The sequence below is a fragment of the Myotis davidii genome, unplaced genomic scaffold, assembly GCF_000327345.1.
Source record: "Myotis davidii unplaced genomic scaffold, ASM32734v1 scaffold46, whole genome shotgun sequence".
Classification (NCBI taxonomy): Eukaryota; Metazoa; Chordata; class Mammalia; order Chiroptera; family Vespertilionidae; genus Myotis; species Myotis davidii.
In genome coordinates, this window is record NW_006383006.1 from 3,289,983 (window position 1) to 3,300,696 (window position 10,714).

Here is a 10,714-nt window from a genome sequence, read left to right on the forward strand (position 1 = left end):
GTATTGTAATAACACTGCTATGAACATAGGGGTGCATACATTCTTTCTGATTGGTGTTTCGGGTTTTTTAGGATAGAATCCTAGAAGGGGAGTGGGGGGTCACCGGGTCAAAAATTCTTTAAAAAGCACTCTACCAGCTATTAAGGTATCTTGAGGAAGGACAACATTTCCTACAGGAAGGACAGGACTAATACTAGATTCTTTAATTTACCAGTATTCAGAATAGTTAGTTGGTTCCCTAATATTTTCCAAAGGGGACTAACTAGCCCTCCCTTTTTAAAAAATATAATTATGGCCCAGCCAGTGTGGCTCAGGAACCAAGAGGTCAGAGTTCAATTCCCGGTCAGGGTACATGCCCGGGTTGTAGGCTCAATCCCCAGAAGGGGGCATGAGGCAGCTGATGGATAATGTTTCTCACTGATGTTTCTCTCTCTCTATCCCTCTCCCTTCCTCTCTCTCTCACAATGAATAAAAACGTATTTTTTAAATCCTTAAAATATATATAATTATGAATTCATAGATTTAACATGACCTGTGTCTTTCAATCATTGTTTTTCTTTTTAATTTTCAAATTGGCCCATCTTTGGCTAACAGGACTTCCTTCAAGGTGGATCCTGATTCATTTGACAGTACTAGACTGCAGCAGTCTTTGATAGCATCCTTACTTTCTGGTACAAAATTGTGTACCTAGCTCTTTCTGTATAATTCATGCTTTAAGTGGATGGATTCAGGAGATATATATATATTGTATTTTTTAAGAGAAAATATATCATGGTTTATGTTCTTATTTCCAATTCAAGTTTTTGGTAATAGAATTGCTACTGCCCTCTTTGATTTTATATTGTGAGGTTCAGGGACATCAAAATGCATCTCTTTACTCTTTTGTAACTTTTAAAAATATGCAGATGAAATGATATGATTGGGATTTACATGAAAATAATGCATTGTATGTGTGTGGGGAAGGGAGAGGAGGGTAAGTGCTGCTGGGGAGAGTAGATAACAGATGAGGTTTAGTTATATTATTTTCTCTCCCTTTAAGTATGTTTCATATCCTTAATAATTAATTATATTTGTATTTTTATGAGGCCCATGTTAAATTTATAGAATTAGTTGGGAATAAATGAATTTACTTTTTTATTCAATAATATTTATTCCATATTACTGTGCATACAGGTTCTTTTTTTATAGTGGCTGCATATTAGTCAGTAAGATGACTGTACCATGATTTATTTAATCTTTCATTTATTGATGGATATATAGTTTGTTTTCAGTTTGTCTTCATAACAAATAATAACCACTTGTAGTATACACTCTGAAGTACAGGGTGAGGCAAAAGTAGGTTTACATTTGTTCATATGGAAAATGATACAATCATTAATAAATAATAATAATATAAGAAAAACTCACGTACTCATAACTGTAAACCTTCTTTTTCCCCACCCTTCATAATTTACTGGCTCAAACCTGCATGTGTTTACCACGTTAGTAACTCTTTCCTCATATGCCACCCTTGTACTTATATTTTCAGATTCTCTTATTTGATGCCTTCGGTATACATTTAAAAGGATTTAAGCCCAACTTATGTGGCTCAGTGGCCGAATGTCTGAGGTCACAGTTTGATTCCAGTCAGGGCACATGCCCTGGCTGTGGGCTCAATTCCCAGTAGGGGGAGTGCAGGAGGCAGCTGATCAATGATTGTCATCATTGATGTTTCTGTCTTTCCCTCTCCCTTCCTCTCTGAAATCAATAAAAACATATTTAAAAAATAAGATATCTTTCAAAAAAATTTTAAAAATAAAAGGATTTAAAATCATTACTGATATCATAAGTTTAATTTAATTGATCTCCTTTTTTAAAAAACATGTTTTTATTGATTTTTTAGAGAGAGGAAGGGAGAGGGATAGAGAGATGGGAATCGAACCGTGACCTCCTGGTTCATAGGTTGACGCTCAACCATTGAGCCATGCCCGCCAGGCTAATTGATTTTCTTTCTAAAAGCTTTTATGATGGTGGAAGTTGTTTATAAATGAAATTCTACTATTAGGTATATTTTTGGCAATGAAAATACTGATTTTTGAAGAAAAATTTATTGGAATGCTAATACAGGTTATTAGATACTCCCATGGGATTATAAAAGTTGTTCTGGATTATCACTTATTTTACATTTGCTAAAGATATAGAGAACGACAAATTCTCCTAACATTAAACAAAGAAAAAATAACTACCAATTTGTGCTGTGGGAAAACTGCATTTTTAAAGAAGATGTGTAGTATGAAAGGTTCCTGACATTCTGGCAAATTTTCAGTTCTTAGTTTGCTTGAGTATTATTTAATATTTTATTTCAAATGGTACTTGAGTAACTTAAGATTTTATTACTTTTTCAAAAGTGAACCAACTGTCTTTAGTTGAGGTGATAGTATTAGTGGTATTAATCCTAAACTTATACTACAAAATTTTGGCAATAGGGAGGTTGGGATATTTAAATTTCTTTGAGCTATAGGGGCCAGTTTCCATTCTTTGGGAGGTAGAACTACAGCATTATAAACCATTCATCTCATCAGATTACTGGTTGTTATCTAGGCTATAAGGAACCTTCTGGTGAAATAGCACAGTGAAATAGCACAGTGAAAAAGAGCACTTTGGAATCTGGCAGACTTAGATTTGAAAGACAACTTTACCTTAACGGGTATTATCCTAACAGAATGTCTTCTCTTGAGTGAAAGAATCATGATTTTGGTAAAATCCTTGCTATTTCAGTCAAAACATTTTTTAATGATAAATGGATAATTCCCCATCTTATAACATAATTTTAGTACCATATTTGAAAGTGTGTTTTTGTTTCCATAGGGTCGGAATCTGGCAGATCTACGCCGTAGCCAGTCCCGGGGCACATTCACTATTAGCACTACTCTTCGGCTGGGTAGACAGATTCTGGAGTCTATTGAGAGCATCCATTCTGTGGGATTCTTGCACCGAGACATCAAACCGGTATGGGGCCGTTTCCAGCCAGAGCACAGAATGAGTTTGCTTAGTACTCTTAATCTTAAAATGGGACACAGTAACTTACAAATGTAGCTTTCTATATTAAATGCAAGGTAATATTTTAATTTCTGTAGCAGAAATGGAACTGGAAGCAAAATATAACTTGCCTTTTCATTAAAAAAAATATAATTACACACTACAACTTATATTCAAGAGCTTTTCTCCTACAATGAAAATGTTGTTCAACAGCCAAATTAAAAATAACTAATGCTTGGCTGTTATTATTATGTATGTTAACATTGCCATATTACTTAGCTTTACCCCTGAATTGATAGTTATTCTTTGGATTTCTTTTTCCTAATATTGGTTACAAATATTTACCAAGGTTGTTTTTAGATATTGGCATGATGTTCTTTTGAACTATTTTTTTTTATTTGAGTTATGGCTAGGAAAGAATTCAGGGCCAAGAATTAAACTATAAGAGAGTTTATTTAAAAAGACACAGAGGTAAAATAAGTGAGTGGTAGAAGAAATGGGCTCAGGAACCAAGTTACAGAGGCAAAAGGAGGGTCCTTGGAGTTTAGGAGAGAGGAGGGTGAAGGTAACCTGCTGGGGGAAGAAGACGGGGAGGGGGAAGGCACAGGCATGCTCCTGAGAGGGAGAACACCTGAACTACTTTTAAGTAACAAATTATACTTATAAGAAACTATTTAGCCCTAGCCAGTTTGACTCGGTGGCTAGACCGTCGGCCTGAAGACTGAAAGGTCCCGGGTTTGATTCCAGTTAAGGGCACATGCCCAGGTTGAGGGCTTGATCTCCAGTAGGGGTCGTGCAGGAGGCAGCCAATCAATGATTCTCTCTCATCATTGATGTTTCTATCTCTCTCTCCCTCTTCCTTTCTCACTGATCAATAAAAATATATTATATATAAAAAAAGAAACCATCAATTTTGAAATACTACTTTTTTCTCCTGAGTATTACAGTGGCAATATATAGTATTTTTTCTTATTGTTTTTCTTAGATATTGTCATTTCCATAACTGTGAAATAAACTTTTTTTATTTTTTCTTCTTATTTATTTATTTTTATTTTTTAAGGTATATTTTTATTGATTTCAGAGAGGAGAGGGAGAGAGAAATAGAAACATCAATGATGAGAGAGAATCATTGATTGACTGCTTCCTAAATGCCCCCCACCAGGGATCATCTAGCTGCAACCCGGGCATGTGCCCTTGACCAGAATCAAACCCGGGACCCTTCAGTTCAAAAGGCCGATGCTCTATCCACTGAGCCAAACCAGCTAGGGCCTTCTTATTATTTTTTTTTCTTTGTTGCTCACAAGGGGAATGACCCATTTTGGAAATATTGTATTTACTAGAAATTTTTCATTTTTGGTGCAGTTGAAAATTCCACCCGTCTGTTGCTACTTGATTTCTAAAATTAGTTTACATGAAAATGGCAACTAAAAGTAACATGATTGAATGAGACTTAATGTAATGTACATTTCTTTGGCTCTTATTTCTATGCCAAACTAACTGTCATTATTTGAGAACTGTGGTGATGAAGAGCTTCCATTTTTATCAGAAAGTTCCCTAAGTAGAACAATGTTTTAAAATAAAAGCTAACAATTCTGTGACAATTTGACTTTTGCTTTTATAAATTATCTTGTTTACATACCCATCTTTGCAAGTTTGTGGCCATTTAACGTTACATTTATTTTTACTAAGGGAAGAATACAAAGTATATTTTCCTTTAGTCTGTTTTGAAATGTTTCCTTAAATTGCATCTTAATTTTTACACTTGGCTAAATTCAGCTTTAGGATATTCATTTACATTTTTGAGCTATGTGCTCTATTTTGCCCACTCCTAGTTCTTTCCATTTTAAAAAATTAAGAATTGGGTTTTCATTTAGGCAGTGGCTTAGAGGAAGTTAGAGTTCTGATTTCAGTTAAGTCAGTGTTGTGTTGTATACAACTTTATACAGTCACTTAAATCTTTGTTGCTCAAAGTTCACCTGATCATAGGCATTAATAGAACCCACAATGAAATTTACAGTAAACATAATTGACTAGAATAGTATATTTGAGACGTGTGCTGAATGGAATTTAAGTAGAACAATTAAAATATAGAAAGAGTAATATATAAGGACTAATTATAAGAATATGTATATTTTCCTTCTTTATTTTTCTAGTCGAACTTCGCCATGGGACGCTTTCCTAGTACATGTAGGAAGTGTTACATGCTCGATTTTGGCTTGGCTCGACAATTTACTAATTCCTGTGGTGACGTCAGACCAGTAAGATTTTTCATGTTATTGAATATTTGAGACTTAAACTATTATTTATTATATCACTCTATTTAAAGAAATGCTAATTATGTATCAGAATGGATGTGATTCAAGAAGTAGCATACATATTTATAATTAAATCATAAAATGAGTTAATTATTCCACTATTGAAAGTTGTAGACTTAAAAAAAAAATACATTATACAGAGATTTAGTTGTCTTGTACTAAGAACACAAATTAGCCCTTTAGGATCAGTGATCTTTTTTGCAGTCCAAAGCTCTTTCTACATATAATGGCTTTTCTGTTTCAGTTATTGTACTTTTCATATCCATTTGGTTCTTTTAAAAAATTTCTCTTTATTGATATTCTCTATTTGATACGATGTTGTCATACTTTCCTTCTGTTATCAAGCATTCCTTTAGTTTTGTGAAGATATTTATAATGGCTAGTTTGAAATCTTTTATTGTTAAATCCAACATCTAGTCACTCTCACAATTTCTGTTGCCTGCTTTTTTTTTTTAATGTATGAGAGATAATTCCTTATTTCTTTGCATACCTTATAATTTATTTTTTTTGGAAACTGGACATTTTAGATAATATGTTGTAGCAATTCTGGGTACTGGTCCCCCTTCCAGGGCTTGTTATTAGGTGCTTGTTTATTTGTTTAGTGAATATATTATTTTAGTGAAGTCTGTTTTTTTCCACACCCCACCTTCAAAATACAGTGTTAATCTCCACTAATTGATTGCTCTATTGTTTACAACAGTGCCTTAGGGCACAAATTGCTTGACAAAGTAATCAAAGTGTGCCTCCTAAAATGGAATAGTTCCCCCCGCTTTTTTAAAGGAATTTATTGAAGTGACATTGATTAATAAAATTATACAGGTTTCAGATGTACAATTCTATAATACATCATCTGTATATTGTATTGTGTGGTCACCACCGCAAATCAAGTCTCCTTCCACCACCATTTATTTCCCCTTTACTCTCTTCTTCCTCTTCCCAGCCCCCTTTCCCTCTGGCCATCACCACACTGTTGTCTGTAGCTATGGGTTATGCATATATGTTCTTTGACAAATCTTCACCTCCTTTCATCCAGCCCCCTAGCTCACTCCCCTCTGACAGCTTTCAGTCTGTTCCATGTATTCATGCCTCTGTTTCTATTTTATTAGTTGATTTTGTACATTAGATTCCATATATAAGTGAAACCATATGGTACTTGTCTTGCTCTGACTGGCTTGTTTCACTTAGCATAATACTCTCCAGGTCCATCCATGCTGTCACAGAAGGTAAGATTTTCTTCTATTTTAAGGTCTAGTAGTATTCCAGACTGCAGAACTTCAGAGGGGAGGTGGGGGAGGATAGGAAGAGATCAAAGAACTTGTATGCATATATGCATAACCCATGGACACAGACAATAGGTTGGTGAAGGCTGGGGTCAGGTGGTGAGGGCAGGCTAAAAGGGGTCAATGCTGGGGGAAAGGGGACATATGTAATATTTTCAACAATAAATATTTAATTTTAAGAAATGATGAGAGAGAATCATCGATTGGCTGCCTTCTGCATGCCCCCCACTGAGGATTGAGCCCGAAACCCTGGCATGTGCCCTTGACCAGAATCGAACCTGGGACCCTTCAGTCCGAAGGCCGACGCTCTATCCACTGAGCAAAACCATCCAGGACTTTAGTTGTTTTTTTAAAATAATTTTCACCAGTTTTACTGGGGAGTGGAGCTCCTCATGTTGTCATACTGGCATTTGTTCTCCCACTATCGCTGTTACACTCGTGTCTTCCTTTTACCTTTAGTTTTGTTTTAACTTGCTACTGATTGTGACTCTCATTCCTAGCAAATTGGTTGCACAGAAATTAAAACACTGGTTTTGAATGAACTAACTACATAGTAATAGTTGTATACAGAAATGTAAATTATATTTAAAATAAGGGCACATGAGAATTTAAGTGCCTAGAAATTATGAGAGAATCTTTTTTATTATGGTGAAGGTCTTGCATGTTAATAGGAAACATGGGGTGCAGGGAGCGGATCTTCCCCTTGCAGGTTCTTGGCTCAGGAAGTTTGAAGAATAAAATTCACGGGCTAAAAGGACTTGTTAGTAAAAGGGTGGAAATTTATTGGAAGCAAATACAGACTCCCACGTAGGGAGGGGCTCCCAAGCGGGTAAACCCCTAAGCTCCTTTTTTCTAAGGTTTTTAAATGCTGTGGTTCTTTGTCTCTTCATGCTCCCTTCTAATTGGACCCCTTCCCCATTTTATGACCCTGTGCTTTTCTGATTGGTCACTCTTTTGCAGAATATCAGCTTCAAAGTTTAAAACCCACTTGGTGCCTTTCGTTTTTCTCTCCCCCTTATCTTGCAACATTCCTCTATCTCCTGTGAACATGTTTCCTTCTTTCCAGCATCTGTGGACATTTCTCTATCCTCTGTGAAAGTATGTTTCCTTTTTCCCCATAGCAGTTTTTCAATTTTTAGAACATGTTTTTAAAAAAGTCACTCTGGCTGTAAAGAGACTATTGAGAGCAAGAGTAGAATCAGAAAGACAAGTTAGAAGACTAGCATGAAGGTCCAGTGATCAATGATGGTGGCTGGGACCTAGGACATTAGGGCGGTACAATATGGTAGTGAGAAATGATTGTGTTTTGCATATATTTTAAAGATAGATTTAATAAGACTTCCTTCTGGATTTGATATTGGGATGTGAAAGAAAAAGAAGAGTCAAGAATGATTACTAGATTTTTGTCCTGAATGAATGATCATGCTATTAACCATGATGGGGAAGGATGAAGAAGATCCGATAAGGGGGAAAAAACACAAGTTGTATTTTCTAGAAGTAAGTGAGATGCCTCTTAGATTCAAGATGGAAATAATAAGAAGCTGATAATGATATATTAATTTGTAGCTCAAAGGAGAAATCAGGGCTGGGAATAATATAAATTTAAGAATTACTTGTTCCCAATGTTTAAAACTAAATGGTAATTTTAAAAAATGAAACTAGATTAGATCAGCTAAGGAGAGGATATTGCTAGGTAAGAAAAGGGGTTCTGAGTTTGAGCAGTTGGGGCACTTAGCAACTTGATGATGGAAAAAGAAGAACTGTGAGCCAGCCAAGAGGAGTGAGAGGAGGATCAGCCAGTGAGGTAGGAGAAAAATCAGGAGAGTGTGATATCTTGGGAGCCGAGTGAAGAAAGTGCTTCAAGTATGTGGGGGTGGTTATCACCTGCACCAGATGCTGCTGATAGGTCAAGTAAGGTGGGAAATGAGAACTGACCATCTGGATTACTCAGTTGGAATAAGTTAAAGAGAGTTGGAGAGACAAAGTGAAGAAAGAGAGTATAGGTAACTCTCTGGTGGAGTTTCTGTGCTCTAATCTTCACCAGAGGATATGTTTTTTATTTTATTTTATTGATTTGAGGAAGGGAGGGAAGGTGGGAGACAGAGAGAGAAGAGAGAGAGAAAGAGAGAAACATTGATGGGTTGCCTCCTGTATACACCCCACAACCTGGGTATGTGCCCTGACCAGGAATCAAACCTGCCACCTTTTGGTGTACAGGACAGTGCTTTAACCAACTGAGCGACACAGGCCAGGGCCAGAGATTTTTTGTTCTAAAGAGGAGTGGTAAAACAAGAAGTAGTTGAAAGGGCAGTGAAAGCCATCCTTCCTTCCTTCCCTAATTTTTAAAAAGTGGTAGTTATTATAGCATACTTGTGAACTGATGGTAATACTCCAGGACATGTGAAAAAATAAAAACTGATGTAGGACAGAGCAGGAACAATTATGAGAGCCAAGTTCTTGCATAGCTGGCAGGGGAAGAAATCCTGGCACAAATCGTGAGGTTAGCCTATTACGTAAGAGCAAGAACACTTTTCCATGTAACTGGGAAAAGGCAGAGTAAGTGGGTACAGATTTAGGTAACTAATATTTTTTTAAAATATATTTTTATTGATTTCAGAGAGGAAGGAAGAGGGAGAGAGAGATAGAAACATCCATGATGAGAGAGAATCATGAATCGGCTGCCTCCTGCAAGTCCCCCATTGTGGGTCGAGACCACAACCTGGGCATGTGCCCTTGACCAGCATTGAACCTGGGACCTTTCAGTTTGCAGGCCGATGTTCTATCCACTGAGCCAAACCGGCTAGGGCAGTAACTAATATTTTTATTTTTTTTGTCTTTCCATATATGTTCCAAAAGAGTGTAAAAAACACATATGTAAATTTTAAATAAGAATATTAAGACATTCATGGCCTCCATCTAGGTTAAAAAATAGCTCATTTCCACCTTAGAAGCATGCTATGGTCCTTTCCTGATGGCATCCCTTTTCCTCCCTCAAGCAGCATGTCCAATAGAACTTACTATGAAGTTGGAAATGTTCTGTATCTGCACTGTCCGATATGGTAGCCACTAGCCACATGTGCCTAGTGAGCACTTGAATTTTGACCAGAGAAAACAAGGAACTCAATTTCAAAAATTATTTAATTTGAAGTTGCTATTATATTGGCCATTGTAGCCCTAGACAAATTCCATTCTTAATTTTGCATTAACCAGTCCTTGCTTTGCTTTCTTCTCTCTTCTGTAGACCCAAGAGTAGTTATTTGGAGTATGGAACAGATTCAAGGAGCTTTGTAAAATACTATAGTTACCATATGCCCTTCACCTAGCTTCCCCCAATGATATCTTAGATAGCCATAGCAGTACATTGTCAAAAGTAGGAAATTTGATATGGGTATACTATTATTAACTCAAGCACAGCCTGAGTCAGATTTCACTATATTTTTAAAAATATTTTTTTTAGGAGTGGAGAAATGCTATATGAAATGTTATCACATGTATAGATTCATTATAGCCAACACCACAATCAGGATACAAACCTCCTTCAAAACGTAATGTCTGTCTGTTTATCTACCAAAGTTATGGTACAGGATCATCAGTCAGCTTGCATTACAAACAGAATGATGGGTAGTATCTGTGACACTAGTGAACTGTTTATGTGGTTGGTTTTGAGATCCTCTTTTTTTTTATTACACACACACACACACACACACACACACACTATATATATATATATATATCCTATCTAATAAAAGACAAAAAGAGTAGTTGACCGTACCTTCGCTATGCTTCCCATTGGCGAATCAGGGTGATATGCAAATTAACCGCCAACCAAGATGGTGGCTGAAGCGAGCAGGAGGCTTGCTTGCTCCAGTGATGGAGGAAGCCAAGGTTCCTCGCCTGCCGGCTCTGAGCTCCGAAAGCAACAAAGTTTCAATTATAGAAGCTAAACAAACTCCAGATACCTGCTTTCAGCCGGCGGTGGCCACAGAGCTAGAGGGGGCTCTTCGCTCCAGTGACGGCAACATAGTTTCAATTATAGAAGGTAAATAAATCCCAGAATAAAAAAAAAGAAAAAAAGGAGAGGCTGGGAGCTTCAGTTGCTGG

The 10,714-nt window shown here is 36.6% G+C and overlaps 1 protein-coding gene across 4 annotated transcripts in view; it reads left to right on the plus strand.

Moving 5' to 3' along the window:
- The window catches only part of TTBK2 (tau tubulin kinase 2), a 107,288-nt gene that overhangs the window by 38,382 nt on the left and 58,192 nt on the right, over positions 1 to 10,714 (plus strand). For 3 of the 4 annotated variants that reach the window (XM_006778040.2, XM_015557582.1, XM_015557580.1), the window contains 2 exons: positions 2,848 to 2,988; positions 5,172 to 5,276. The exons of the other annotated variant lie outside the window; for it this stretch is intronic. In XM_006778040.2, coding sequence (XP_006778103.1) covers positions 2,848 to 2,988; positions 5,172 to 5,276 — 246 coding nt within the window. The remainder of the gene's footprint in view (positions 1 to 2,847; positions 2,989 to 5,171; positions 5,277 to 10,714) is intronic. 4 annotated transcript variants of the gene reach the window in all.